This window comes from Meles meles, chromosome 5, assembly GCF_922984935.1.
Source record: "Meles meles chromosome 5, mMelMel3.1 paternal haplotype, whole genome shotgun sequence".
In the NCBI taxonomy this organism is placed as follows: Eukaryota; Metazoa; Chordata; class Mammalia; order Carnivora; family Mustelidae; genus Meles; species Meles meles.
Genome location: NC_060070.1, coordinates 34,876,834 through 34,892,196, shown reverse-complemented (window position 1 = coordinate 34,892,196; position 15,363 = coordinate 34,876,834). Strand labels below are relative to the sequence as shown.

The following is a 15,363-nucleotide window of genomic DNA, read 5'->3' as shown; positions in this document are numbered from 1 at the left end:
GAGAGAGAGCAAGAGAGAAAGAGCATGAGCAGGGTAAAGGGGCAGAGGGAGAGGGACAAGCAGACTCCTTGCTAAGCAGGGAACCTGACTCAGGGCTCAATTCCAGGACCCTGGGGTCATGACCTAAGCTGAAGGCAGGTGCTTAACTGACTGAGCCACCCAGCCATCCTAAAATCAAGTATTTTTAAAAGCATAATACTAAAATATTACTAAAGAAATACACAGTAGTAGCAAGAAAAAACTCCTTGTATATTGGTAAGACTGGTGTGTATCTTAATTATACTTAATTAATATAATTAAGGTAGCTTAATTTTTAGTTATGTTTGTTGATTATATTAACCAAGATTAGTCCATCTAGGCTTGCTTTCTTTGCAAGTACACATAATTGGTGTGATCAATGTAGCTTTATTTTTAATATCTTATGTTCGTTGATTATATTAACCTAGATTACTCTATCTGGTCTTTCTTTTGCATATAACCTATAAGATACTTACTTTTTTTCCTTTTCCCTTTCACACTATGATGGTTTAATAAGATTTTTTTTCCTTTGAAAGTACTGGTTTTTCAGTGTTCCCTTCAAAAAAATCTAAGCAAAGCTCTTGCAACCTTGAACCATTTTAATGGAAATAAAACTATTAAGGTTTAACCTTATCAATCTTGTGTACCAAGCAGATTATATTTGAAAAGAAACTCACCAGTAAAAGAGGGGATTCTACCAATGAACATTTTCTGGGCATGAGAACAATGAATAATTTTGATAGGTCAAAGAATTGCTGTAGTTTTGAAAAATGTTCTCTGCATTTCCTAAGGTGAATGCAAGCTTTAGCTGGAGAACTTGGAGTGGGTCCCTGCATCATCCCAAGCTGCAGACTCTTCTAGAATAGTCTTGGGAGGTTTCTATTATACATAATTTTGGCATTAAAAAAAATTTATACTTAGCATGTAAACCACATTAGCAAAAAATGAAACAAAAGTAAAAGTTCACCTACATAGCTGTCATCTGAGCAATTCACTGTGTGATTCATATTTGTGTGTATAATAAAGGGAGACACATTGATGTTTACCGAGAGCCCGTGATTTATGTGCCATGCATTGTAACAGCCCTGTGACAAGGTGGTATTATCTGTATTTTGGAAAATGGCAAAATTAAGATTTGAAAAATGTTAAGTAACAAGCCCTTGGTCACGTGACATCAAGTTGACATATGAATGTGGCTCCATTTTATAAAGTATTTCTTTTATTTTATGTTTGCAAGCTACATTTATTTGGCTGTATTTTTAGCTACAAAGACTGAAGTGTGTGTTACTACTCTTTGGGGGACAGTGCATGTTTTAAAGAAGTATCGGAGCCAATCTTTACGCTGATAAATGGAAAGCACGTATCTGCCTTGTGTTTTTTTGTTGTTTTTTTTTTTTAAAGATTTTATTTATTCATTTGACAGATAGAAATCACAAGTAGACAGAGAGGCAGGCAGAGAGAGAGGAGGAAGCAGGCTCCCCGCTGAGCAGAGAGTCCGATGCGGGGCTCGATCCCAGGACCCTGGGATCATGACCTGAGCCGAAGGCAGAGGCTTTAACCCACTGAGCCACCCAGGCGCCCCTGCCTTGTGTTTTTGTAGTAGTTTATGCTACAGAGGAAATCCCTTCTTTCTTTCCCAAGTTCATTAAGCTGAGCCAGGAAGCTGATAAAAAGGTACTTAAATTTAAACACGTTTCTTAACTATTTTTATAAATATATTTCATGCCTTTAAATACTATTATTTAGCGATGTTAGTAAATTCTCTCTTTACCAAAATAGTATTTTTATACATTCAATTGTTGACCACTAAGCCACAGGCATAAATAGCATTTGCCTCTTCATATAATGTATTTATGTGGAAAACCAGTTAAAACTGAGTCTTCAGGAGCTTGGCCTTTTAAAGAATGTGGAGGAAACAGCATTAAATGTCATAAAAATATATTTATTACTTATCTAAGCCTGGTTTCTGGGAAGTCCTTGGAATGCATTTTCCTCTAGAAACAATAACTAAAATTTAAATGATGGCCAGGTTTTTAGATAAGCTCAAAATAAACGAATATATGATCGCCTGTGTTTTTAAAGCAGCAACGTTCCTCCCTTTTTTCCCAAACAAAGTCTTATGTAGGACCTTAATTGAATTTCTTGGGAATCTGCTAACCCCCAGTTGTGTTAGCTTAAATAAACAAGGAATTTATTATGAGGATCTGGGTTGTTTCATGAACCACCACGGGGAGGAATGTGTGGAAGATCCAGAATGTCCTCCCTTAATATCTCTTGCCTCTTTTTCTCTGTATACCTCCTTCTTTCCCCTGCATAATTACTTTCTTGGTTTCCTAATCCACATGGCAGAAAACAGAGCTGAGACTAAGGTGAGAGAGGTGAGGTGCAGAATTTAAGAGAGTGCTGGAAAACTCAATGATCAAGGTAAATAATACACGTATTTCTTTTTTTTTTTTTTTTTTTCTCATTTTATTTATTTTTTCAGCGTAACAGTATTCATTCTTTTTGCACAACACCCAGTGCTCCATGCAAAACGTGCCCTCTCCATTACCCACCACCTGTTCCCCCAACCTCCCACCCCTGACCCTTCAAAACCCTCAGGTTGCCCCAACCTCCCACCCCTGACCCTTCAAAACCCTCAGGTTGTTTTTCAGAGTCCATAGTCTCTTATGGTTCGCTTCCCCTCCCCAATGTCCATAGCCCGCTCCCCCTCCCCCAATCCCACCTCCCCGCAGCAACCCCCAGTTTGTTTTGTGAGATTAAGAGTCATTTATGGTTTGTCTCCCTCCCAATCCCATCTTGTTTCATTTATTCTTCTCCTATCTCCTACCCCCCCATGTTGCTTCTCCATGTCCTCATATCAGGGAGATCATATGATAGTTGTCTTTCTCCGATTGACTTATTTCACTAAGCATGATACGCTCTAGTTCCATCCACATCGTCGCAAATGGCAAGATTTCATTTCTTTTGATGGCTGCATAGTATTCCATTGTGTATATATACCACATCTTCTTGATCCATTCATCTGTTGATGGACATCTAGGTTCTTTCCATAGTCTGGCTATTGTAGACATTGCTGCTATAAACATTCGGGTACACGTGCCCCTTCGGATCACTATGTTTGTATCTTTAGGGTAAATACCCAGTAGTGCAATTGCTGGGTCATAGGGTAGTTCTATTTTCAACATTTTGAGGAACCTCCATGCTGTTTTCCAGAGTGGTTGCACCAGCTTGCATTCCCACCAACAGTGGAGGAGGGTTCCCCTTTCTCCACATCCTCTCCAGCATCTGTCATTTCCTGACTTGTTCATTTTAGCCATTCTGACTGGTGTGAGGTGATATCTCATTGTGGTTTTGATTTGTATTTCCCTGATGGCGAGTGACGTGGAGCACTTTTTCATGTGTCTGTTGGCCATCTGGATGTCTTCTTTGCAGAAATGTCTGTTCATGTCCTCTGCCCATTTCTTGATTGGATTGTTTGTTCTTTGGGTGTTGAATTTGCTAAGTTCCTTATAGATTTTGGATACTAGCCCTTTATCTGATATGTCGTTTGCAAATATCTTCTCCCATTCTGTCAGTTGTCTTTTGGTTTTGTTAACTGTTTCCTTTGCTGTGCAAAAGCTTTTGATCTTGATGAAATCCCAACAGTTCATTTTTGCCCTTGCTTCCCTTGCCTTTGCCGTTGTTCCTAGGAAGATGTTGCTATGGCTGAGGTCGAAGAGGTTGCTGCCTGCATTCTCCTCAAGGATTTTGATGGATTCCTTTCTCACATTGAGGTCCTTCAACCATTTGGAGTCTATTTTTGTGTGTGGTGTAAGGAAGTGGTCCAATTTCATTTTTCTGCATGTGGCTGTCCAATTTTCCCAGCACCATTTATTGAAGAGGCTGTCTTTTTTCCATTGGACATTCTTTCCTGCTTTGTCGAAGATTAGTTGACCATAGAGTTGAGGGTCGATTTCTGGGCTCTCTATTCTGTTCCACTGATCTATGTGTCTGTTTTTGTGCCAGTACCATGCTGTCTTGATGATGACAGCTTTGTAATAGAGCTTGAAGTCCGGAATTGTAATGCCACCAACTTTGGCTTTGTTCTTCAATATTCCTTTGGCTATTCGAGGTCTTTTCTGGTTCCATATAAATTTTAGGATTATTTGTTCCATTTCTTTGAAAAAAATGGATGGTATTTTGATAGGGATTGCATTAAATGTGTAGATTGCTTTAGGTAGCATAGACATTTTCACAATATTTATTCTTCCAATCCAGGAGCATGGAACATTTTTCCATTTTTTTGTGTCTTCCTCAATTTCTTTCATGAGTACTTTATAATTTTCTGTGTATAGATTCTTAGTCTCTTTGGTTAGGTTTATTCCTAGGTATCTTATAGTTTTGGGTACAATTGTAAATGGGATTGACTCCTTAATTTCTCTTTCTTCAGTCTTGTTGTTGGTGTACAGAAATGCAACTGATTTCTGTGCATTGATTTTATATCCTGACACTTTACTGAATTCCTGAACAAGTTCTAGCAGTTTTGGAGTGGAGTCTTTTGGGTTTTCCACATATAGTATCATATCATCTGCGAAGAGTGATAGTTTGACTTCTTCTTTACCAATTTGGATGCCTTTAATTTCTTTTTGTTGTCTGATTGCTGAGGCTAGGACTTCTAGTACTATGTTGAATAGCAGTGGTGATAATGGACATCCCTGCCGTGTTCCTGACCTTAACGGAAAAGCTTTCAGTTTTTCTCCATTGAGAATGATATTTGCGGTGGGTTTTTCATAGATGGCTTTGATAATATTGAGGTATGTGCCCTCTATCCCTACACTTTGAAGAGTTTTGATCAGGAAGGGATGCTGTACTTTGTCAAATGCTTTTTCAGCATCTATGGAGAGTATCATATGGTTCTTGTTCTTTCTTTTATTAATGTGTTCTATCACATTGATTGATTTGCGGATGTTGAACCAACCCTGCAGCCCTGGAATAAATCCCACTTGATCATGGTGAATAATCCTTTTAATGTACTGTTGAATCCTATTGGCTAGTATTTTGGCGAGAATTTTTGCGTCTGTGTTCATCAAGGATATTGGTCTGTAGTTCTCTTTTTTGGTGGGATCCTTGTCTGGTTTTGGGATCAAGGTGATGCTGGCCTCATAAAATGAGTTTGGAAGTTTTCCTTCCATTTCTATTTTTTGGAACAGTTTCAGGAGAATAGGAATGAGTTCTTCTTTAAATGTTTGGTAGAATTCCCCTGGGAAGCCGTCTGGCCCTGGGCTTTTGTTTGTTTGGAGATTTTTGATGACTGTTTCAATCTCCTTACTGGTTATGGGCCTGTTCAGGTTTTCTATTTCTTCCTGGTTCAGTTGTGGTAGTTTATATGTCTCTAGGAATGCATCCATTTCTTCCAGATTGTCCAATTTGTTGGCGTAAAGTTGCTCATAGTATGTTCTTATAATTGTCTGTATTTCTTTGGTGTTAGTTGTGATCTCTCCTCTTTCATTCATGATTTTATTGATTTGGGTCCTTTCTCTTTTCTTTTTGATGAGTCTGGCCAGGGGTTTATCAATCTTATTGATTCTTTCAAAGAACCAGCTCCTAGTTTCATTGATTTTTTCTATTGTTTTTTTGGTTTCTATTTCATTGATTTCTGCTCTGATCTTTATGATTTCTCTTCTCCTGCTGGGTTTAGGGTTTCTTTCTTGTTCTTTCTCCAGCTCCTTTACGTGTAGGGTTAGGTTGTGTACTTGAGACCTTTCTTGTTTCTTGAGAAAGGCTTGTACCGCTATATATTTTCCTCTCAGGACTGCCTTTGCTGTGTCCCACAGATTTTGAACTGTTGTGTTTTCATTATCATTTGTTTCCATGAATTTTTTCAATTCTTCTTTAATTTCCTGGTTAACCCATTCATTCTTTAGAAGGATGCTGTTTAGTCTCCATGTATTTGGGTTCTTTCCAGCTTTCCTCTTGTGATTGAGTTCTAGCTTCAGAGCATTGTGGTCTGAAAATATGCAGGGAATGATCCTAATCTTTTGATACCGGTTGAGACCTGATTTGTGACCCAGGATGTGATCTATTCTGGAGAAGGTTCCATGTGCACTAGAGAAGAATGTGTATTCTGTTGCTTTGGGATGAAATGTTCTGAATATATCTGTGATGTCCATCTGGTCCAGTGTGTCATTTAAGGCCTTTATTTCCTTGTTGATCTTTTGCTTGGATGATCTGTCCATTTCAGTGAGGGGAGTGTTCAAGTCCCCTACTATTATTGTATTATTATTGATGTGTTTCTTTGATTTTGTTATTAATTGGTTGATATAGTTGGCTGCTCCCACGTTAGGGGCATAGATATTTAAAATTGTTAGATCTTCTTGTTGGACAGACCCTTTGAGTAGGATATAGTGTCCTTCCTCATCTCTTATTATAGTCTTTGGCTTAAAATCTAATTGATCTGATATAAGGATTGCCACTCCAGCTTTCTTCTGATGCCCATTAGCATGGTAAATTGTTTTCCACCCCCTCACTTTAAATCTGGAGGTGTCTTCGCGTCTAAAATGAGTTTCTTGTAGGCAACATACTGATGGGTTTTGTTTTTTTATCCATTCTGATACCCTGTGTCTTTTGATTGGGGCATTTAGCCCATTAACATTCAGGGTAACTATTGAGAGATATGAATTTAGTGCCATTATTAGCCTGTAAGGTGACTGTTACTGTATATTGTCTCTGTACCTTTCTGATCTACTACTTTTAGGCTCTCTCTTTGCTTAGAGGACCCCTTTCAATATTTCCTGTAGAGCTGGTTTGGTGTTTGCAAATTCTTTCAGTTTTTGTTTGTCCTGGAAGCTTTTGATCTCTCCTTCTATTTTCAATGATAGCCTAGCTGGATAGAGTATTCTTGGCTGCATGTTTTTCTCGTTGAGTGCTCTGAATATATCATGCCAGCTCTTTCTGGCCTGCCAGGTCTCTGTGGATAAGTCTGCTGCCAATCTAATATTTTTACCATTGTATGTTACAGACTTCTTTTCTCGGGCTGCTTTCAGGATTTTCTCTTTGTCACTAAGACTTGTAAATTTTACTATTAGGTGACGGGGTGTGGACCTATTCTTGTTGACTTTGAGGGGGGTTCTCTGCATCTCCTGGATTTTGATGCTTGTTCCCTTTGCCATATTAGGGAAATTCTCTCCAATGATTCTCTCCAATAGACCTTCTGCTCCCCTCTCTGTTTCTTCTTCTTCTGGAATCCCAATTATTCTAATGTTGTTTCGTCTTATGGTGTCACTTATCTCTCGAATTCTCCCCTCATGGTCCAGTAGCTGTTTGTCCCTCTTTTGCTCGGCTTCCTTATTCTCTGTCATTTGGTCTTCTATATCACTAATTCTTTCTTCTGCCTCATTGATCCTAGCAGTGAGAGCCTCCATTTTTGATTGCACCTCATTAATAGCTTTTTTGATTTCAACTTGGTTAGATTTTAGTTCTTTAATTTCTCCAGAAAGGGCTTTAATATCTCCAGAGAGGGTTTCTCTAATATCTTCCATGCCTTTTTCGAGCCCGGCTAGAATGTTCAGAATCGTCATTCTGAACTCTTGATCTGACATATTACCCATGTCTGTGTTGATTAGGTCCCTAGCCTTCGGTACTGTCTCTTGTTCTTTTGTTTGTGGTGATTTTTTCCGCCTTGTCATTTTGTCCAGATAAGAGGATATGAAGGAGCAAATAAACTACTAAAAGGGTGGCAAAGACCCCGGAAAAATGCGCTGTAACCAAATGAGAAGAGACCCCAAATTGTGGGGGGGAGAAAGGGGATAAAACAGCTTCTGAAAAAAAAAGAAAAGAAAAAAGAAAAAAAAAAAAAAAAGAAAGAAAAAAATTTAAAAAATAAAAAAAATAAAAAAATACAAAAAAGAAAGAAAAATATATATATTTAGATGAACTAGTCAAAAAATGTTAAAAAAGAAAAGGGTAAAAGTTTTAAAAAATTTAGCAGAAGAAGAAAAAAGAAAAAAGAAAAAAAAATTGAAAAAAGAAAAAAAAATTGAAAAAAGAAAAAAAAATTGAAGTAGCCGCAAGACTAACAAATCATGGGGAGAAAGCCATGAGTTCCGTGCTTTGCTTTCTCCTCCTCTGGAATTGCTCTGCTGTCTTAGGAATTGAATCTGCTTTCTCCTTGATAGATGAAATTCGTTCTGGCTGGATATTTTGTTGATCTTCTGGGGGAGGGGCCTGTTGTAGTGACTCTCAAGTGTCTTTGCCCGAGGCGGGATTGCACCGCCCTTACCGGCGGCCGGACTAAGTAATCGGCTCGGGTTCGCTTTTGGGAGCTTCTGTTCCCTGAACGCTTTCCGTAGAGTTCCGGAGGACGGGAATGAAAATGGCGGCCTCCCAGTCTCCGGCCCGGAGGAGCCGAGAGCCTGGGGCCCCACTCCTCAGTGCGCCCCCAGAGGACAGCACCCAATCACTCCCGTATCCCCAGCCTCTAGCCGCGCTCGGAGCTCACCCAGCCCGCGACCAGTTCAAGGTAACCCCGAGCTGAGAGTTCAGTCCTCGGCTCTGTCTTGGCAGCCGGCTTCTCCGTTCTAATAGCTGCGAGCTCTCCGACACTCTGACACCCCCGATCCTTCTGTGACCCTGCGGGGCCTGGGGCCACGCTGGCCCCGCGTGGGCTTCACCCCGGTTTAGCCCCTGGAGCAATGTCCCTCAGTGGAACAGACTTTTAAAAGTCCTGATTTTGTGCTCCGTTCCTCCGCCGCTTGCCGGGAGCCGGCCCCTCCCCCCGCGGTCTATCTTCCCGTCGTTTTAGATTCACTTCTCCGCCAGTCCTACCTTTCAGAAAGTGGTTGATTTTCTGTTTCTAGAGTTGCTGTTCTTCTTCTCTTCGCTCTCCCGTTGGATTTGTAGGTGTTTGCAATGTTTAGATAAGCTATCGAGCTGATCTCCTGCTACCTGATGTAGTCTCAGGCTGCTACTTCTCCGCCATCTTGACTCCTCCCCCCAATACACGTATTTCTAAGTCTGCGCAGTTCTACCAATATCTGGTTTAACTGCTTCACTCAATAAATCATCTGTTCAGCTTCAGCTTTTGCTAAGCAGATAAAAATGTTAAGTTCTACAAGATAAGCATCTTACTTTCACTTATTTAAATGAGATTTATACATATTAAAAGATGATTTAATTGTGGTTTCAATAAGACATTGATATTTTTCAACTTTTAATCAAGTACAATCTACCATACATAGATTGTGCAATATCTCCCCAAAGTTCATATGTTAACTTGCATTTTTTAAATGTTTTTATTTAAATTCTGGTGAACATATACAGTGTAATATTAGTTTCAGGGGTACAATTTAGAGATTCAGCACTTCCATACAACACCCTGTGCTCATCACAAGTGCCCTCCTTAATCCCCTTCACCTATTTCACCCATCCCCCACCCCTCTCCCCTCTGGTAACCATCAGTTTATTTTCAGTAGAGACTGTTGCTTGGTTTATGCCTCTGTCTTTCTTTTTCCTCCTATGTTAATTTGTTCTGTTTCTTAAATAACACATATGAATGAAGGCATATGGCATTTGTCTTTCCAATTCTAAATCCCAGAGAGGGGCTCTGATTAGCTTAGCTTGTTAGGCCCAGTCTCTTAGACCAATCAGCGAAGTCTTGGTGGTGGGAGGTGCTTGATTGCCAGTAGAACCTTATAAGAGGCTAGGCAGACACAATACCAGGTGTCCACTCTACAAAAATACCAAGTTCATGCATGTGGAGACCGACTGGGGTCTGGTGAGATAAGGAACTTGACACTTGGTCTCTCTTTCTCCCTACCTTAAAGTTTCTCCTCAGATACTACCATTGAACTTGTCAATCACTGAAGGGGAGAGTTGAGTCCACTTGAATAGGGAATTCAGTGTCAGCCAACTACTGGGTTAGTGTCAGCCATGTATAAGGCCCAGGAGACAAGTACTTGGCATATTTGTTCAGGATAATATCTGACGAGGGCAAGTAGGTGCTATCCTTCCGGCAGGAAACCAGAGGGGTTTTGATGTTGGGGAGAGGTTGATTTTGTGAACTGGTGATTACTCTTATAAAGTGGGCCAAAGAGTGGGAGGTTCCCTCTTGTTCCTTTGGGAACTCTGGCACCTTTCCAATAACCTTCAAACCACAGCCAGAACCATCTTTTTAAAATGCAAATCTCATCATGCCAGTCTTTTGCTTTAAAACCTTCTGTGGACTCCCACTGACTTTAGGACAGAGACCAATATTCCTTTTTTTTTTTTTTTAAGTAATTTCTTTGCCCAATGCGTGGTTCAAACTCATGACCTTGAGATTAAGAGTCACAAGCTCTACTGACTGAGCCAGCCAGGTGTCCCACCACCAATATTCTTAATACTGCTTGTGTGGTCTGCCCTCTGGCCTCTAATAGGTCCCTGCTTCTTTCTGCCTTAGTATCTTTATGCAGGATGTTGACTTGGCCCAGGGTACCTACCAACCATTACCACTCCCTTAGGCAATAATGGTCTTTTAGAGATCAGCACAGATATTCCATTCTCAGGGAAATCCATTCCTTGATTACACGGGATGAGCCAAGTCCTCTGGTGTATTAAAACAACAATCAATCATAAATAACAATAAAACAACAACAATAATAACAGCTAACATCATGGGACAGGTAGTTTCTGAGAATTTCAGTTTGTTTAATCCACACAACAATAGTATGAGGGAGGTGTTACTACTTTTAGGGTGAGGAACCCAAGCTTAGAGTCCATTGCATTTATCACAGTTATGACGAAGGAATGAATTATATGGACCCTGGCAGTGGCCAGGATGGGGCTAAGGGCAGGCAGCCTTTAGTTTAGAAGGAAAGGGCTAGGAGTTGCTCTTGAGGCTGTGTTTGTAAAGCAGAGCACGCAGTGGTCTGGGCAGTGTGCTTACTTGGGATGGCTTTGAGAAGAGATCGGTGATGACTACTCAAGCCACTGCATGTGTCCACCATGGCCCACTGTCAGCACTATGAAAGGAGGAACTCACGTGTTAGCTGCTGTACCCTAGGAACTCAGCTCTGGGCCTTCCATAAAAAAGTAGTTTCTCAATAAATATTTGTTTTATGAATCATTCAAAAAAAAGTCTCTGAAACTTTGGAGGTATTTTTGAGCAAGCTACATCTGAATGCTATCCTAAAGATATAGCACTGATGATGGGGTTGTTCCCAGGGGCTTAATCCAATCTTGGGCTAACTAGTGGATGCCCAGGACTTGAGGTAGACATATGGGTGGACTCTTTTTAGGGAGCAGATGAGCCAAGGGTGCAGCTCTCCGACCTCAGGAATGCTGTCCTCTAAAGTGAGGCAAGGCTGGGAGGAGCATTCTGCCCCAAGTGGAAGTGGATTAGAGTCTCATGTTCTTTACATAGGTGATCACAAAGGCTCATTTGTGGAGGGGGATGTATTACCTTTAGAGTTTTGGAATCATGCATGTGGGAGGCCGAGATGAGTACATTCTAGAACTCATAGAATAGTCTGGTCCTATGATGCTATTGGGTTCAGAAAGGGACCTTGAATGTAATTACTCTTAATTCACAGAAAAAGAACCACCTCGTATGCTTCCAATCCCATATAGCACTACCCTTTGGGCTTGTGTGATTAAATCTCTAATGGGCTGTGAGCAGCCCTGAGAGCTAGATGCCTGAGGACCAACTCTAGCCTTTCTTCTTACCATTCTGCTCCTGGGGTCCTGCCAATCCATTTCTGGGGTCTTGCCCTGAGTCCATTTCTGGATTCTGAGGAAGGGAAAGGCAGGAGACTGGGCTGGAACTCCTTGGGTTTATGGGAAGAGGTAAGTGCCCCACGTTGGGAAGAAATCCACACACACACCCCCACCCCCACCCCCATCCCCCAGTCCCCACAGGCAAAATGCAAGGAAGCAGGAAAAGGGAGAGAGGTCTGGCTGAGAGAAGCAGACACTTAAGGGAAACTTAACATATAAAGTATAGCTAATAAACTTAAAATATAAAAACAAATGTTACTTCTACCAAACCAAGATTATAATCCAAGGACACAATTTATATGAAAGTATATATGGTAAATGGTAAATAACATACTAAAGATAGCAAATAATAAATAACAAATTTTTCAGAGGTGATTCATCCTTTAATTCATTTTAATTCACCTTTAAAATGGTGTCCCTTTCACTAAACTTTGTAGCATATAAAATATTCTAATTAGATAATTTATTTTATTTTTTATACTTATTTTTTAAGTAGACTTCACACCCAGTGTGGAGCCCAACGTGGGTTTTGAACTCATGACCGTGAGATCAAGACCTGAATTGAGAACAAGAGTCCGATGCTTAAATGACCAAGTCATCTAGATGCCCCTAATTAGATAATTTCTGAGGAGAACTAATTCAGTGAGTTAGTCTCCAAACAGCAAGGGAATTTAATTTATCTTATGATTTCTAATTATGTTTGGAATGCCTGAAAAATATTAAGTTAAATGTGTCCTTTAATTTTGGATTACTTTAACTTTTAGGATTATTGTTCTCCATTTGTCCAATTATTGGGAGCATTTATAAGACTTTCAGAAAGATAAGGGTTTTGTTTTGTTTTGTTTTGTTTGCCACCTCTCTATAATAATAAATATTCTTTTGCCATTTTAAAGTTCAAGTATCCATCTCTGTTAGTGTTTGTGTTAGCCTGTAAGAGCCTGGAATTTATAACCTAGATTCTGGAAAGAAACTGTAGCAGTGATAGGTTGCTAAGAAATTTTCTCCACTAATTAAAAAATGTGCCTTGAATTATCCTGAGCCTCTGTACTTCTCAGTCTTACTGGATCAATTGGAAATGATGCTCATTTTTAGGTTTGTCAAAACTTGAATTAGAAATAAATGTAAGCCTAGATATCATATTTTCTATAATTAAAGAAAACCAGAAATAAAAAATATAATTGTATGAAAATGTTCAAAACAACCGAATGTTCAGTAACAATGGAATACTTAAATTGTAATTTATCCACATGAATTACTATATAGCCACTCCAACTGCAGGTTCGTATACAATATAACAAATACTGTATTTTAGTTAGGTTGGAAATCATAGCTCTCTCTTTTATATGAATCAGCAGAAATAGGTGCAGTTTAATATATTACTTTCTTAAGTGTTTTCACCGTTATACTTTTCAAAATAAAATTGAAACAGAAGGGAGCCTGTTTAAGATTATCCAGATTAGACTTAATTTTGCTGCTTGAGTGTATTAGAAAACAGAAACTAGACCCACTAACAAGAGTTGTAAAGCATAGTCGTGGACCACGTCCAGCCTATTCAAATAATTTACTTTTCTGTTTAGACTTAACATCAGTGACTAAAAACAAAGGCTGGGAGGGGGCGGTGTGGTGAGGGGGAATAGGATTAAGAGAGTATATAGCCAAGGAGATATTTGAAGCCCGAGGACTTCATTCTACTGTATATTTCCAGTTATGCTAATCCTGAAGCTACTGTAAGAATCTTTTTCCCACTAATTTTTATCCTCTCTCTATATTATTTTTTCATCGATTTTTCAGAAATCTGCTCTTTGAATAGAAAATTATCTTTCTGGGGCACCTGGGTGGCACAGTCAGTTAAGCATTTGCCCCTTGGTTTTAGCATCTTAGGGTCATGAGATTAGGCCCCATGTTGGGCTCTGCGCTCAGATTCGAATCTGCTTAAAACTTTCTCCCTTGCCTTCTGCCATTCACCCCTCAAATAAATAAATCTTTAAAAAAGAAAAAAGATACTCAAAGTACTTTAAAACAAGAAAATTATATTTCTGTAAATACTTAGTCAAGGCACATGTGATTTTTAACCTAATTTCACTAATATTTATGTTTGGATGAAAAGTAAATTGCTATAAAGGACAAGATGACTAGAATTTGTGGTTGAAACCTTTGTATCTCTATTTTATCAAATCTTATTTTTTTCCTTTGGCCATTGGATGTTTTAATTTTTGCTGTAACCCTTAATTTAGGTTTTCTTGGTTCTCAGACACATTTTACTACTTAGCCTCTGAAATTCCAGTGAGGTGAAAAAAACTCAAAAACATCCCGAACCATCGCTTATTAAAGAGCATTCAGTTGAAATGTTGAATCTTGACTATAAAACTCCCCCGGGTGCCTTCTTGGGGTTCTAAAGCATTCACATCATGAAAGCACAGAGTGTTTTTGTTTTTGTTTTTTGTTTTGTTTTTTTTTTTGCCTTTAGCTCACTGTGCTTTTCTTTCTTGTCTTTTTATTCAGCTGGAATGCTTGCAAACTGCTAAGGCTGAGATCCTGAGGAACCCAGCTGGAGAATGCCGTCTGAACGCTGCCTGAGGTTGGCCCTGTAGGATGCTTCCTTGTTTGGTGTTGTGAGCCCTGAAATAGTTACACTGTGCACCCCAGGGCTGAGTGCAGAGCAGGGCTCAACACAGATTTGCAGGAATTAAGCAAACCAGTTTAGTATCGTAGCACATGGCTTAACCATTGTGATCTATTTACTGGTCCTACCTAGGTACATTTCATGGTTCTTTGAATGATACAACCTATTGCCTTTGCTTATTTGGGCTATCTCAAAAAAAAAAAAAAAAAAAGCTTCCATAAAGGTATAATATTTAAAAAAGAAGCAGATCACTATACTTTTGTATGACTATCATCCCCTTTAAAGCAGTCACTTTGGGGAGTGTGATATATATTCTGAAAACACTCATAGCATTTTCTTTTAATAATTCCTTTAACAGATATTTATTGAGCAAAGCACTGTACTTGATGGAGAAGATTCATCAGTGAATAAAACAGAAAAGCTTCCTGCCCTCATGAAATGTATATTCTTTGGGGGAAACAGATAGTAAGCAAATCATACCTAGTAACAATGCACATATAATTGGGAAAAGTGCTTTTGAAAGAAAAGTACAGGGCTGATAGAATGAGGAAGCATCATCCTGAAGATGTCTCTATAATCTGGGATCCGAGGCATGGGATGACTTGGGGAAATGCTCTGAAACAGGAAGGAGCTTGGCATATTCCCAAAACTGAATAAGAAAGCAGAGGGCTTTTTTTTTTTTTTTTTTTAATATTCTCAGTGGAGACAAGTCTCCATCATCCTCTGAGGAAACAGTCAAAACGACCTTCAGAGCCACTAATAAGAGAGGTGTGAGACATAGGAAATACTTTTCTTTTTACTAAATAAGAACTTGGTATGTCTATGAAATGAGGAGACCAGCTTTCTTCCACAACCCTGAAGCTAATAGAGTTGACCAGTTGCAAAAATACATTTAGGAATGGAGGGACGCCTTGTGACAGCGAGTCTGTTGCTCCAGATCGGTGATTCCCAGTGGGGAATGATTTCGCTTCGGTTTACATTGTGCAGTA

General features: G+C 39.4%; 1 protein-coding gene across 5 annotated transcripts in view; it reads left to right on the top strand.

The window, feature by feature from the left end:
- Positions 1–15,363, top strand: part of KLHL32 (kelch like family member 32) — a 261,906-nt gene that overhangs the window by 44,018 nt on the left and 202,525 nt on the right. For all 5 annotated transcript variants that reach the window (XR_006818394.1, XM_046006175.1, XM_046006177.1 and 2 more), the window contains one exon: positions 14,254–14,329. Coding sequence is in view for 4 of the 5 variants with exons in the window: in XM_046006175.1 (XP_045862131.1) it covers positions 14,307–14,329 (23 nt within the window). In the remaining variant the exon portion in view is untranslated. The remainder of the gene's footprint in view (positions 1–14,253; positions 14,330–15,363) is intronic.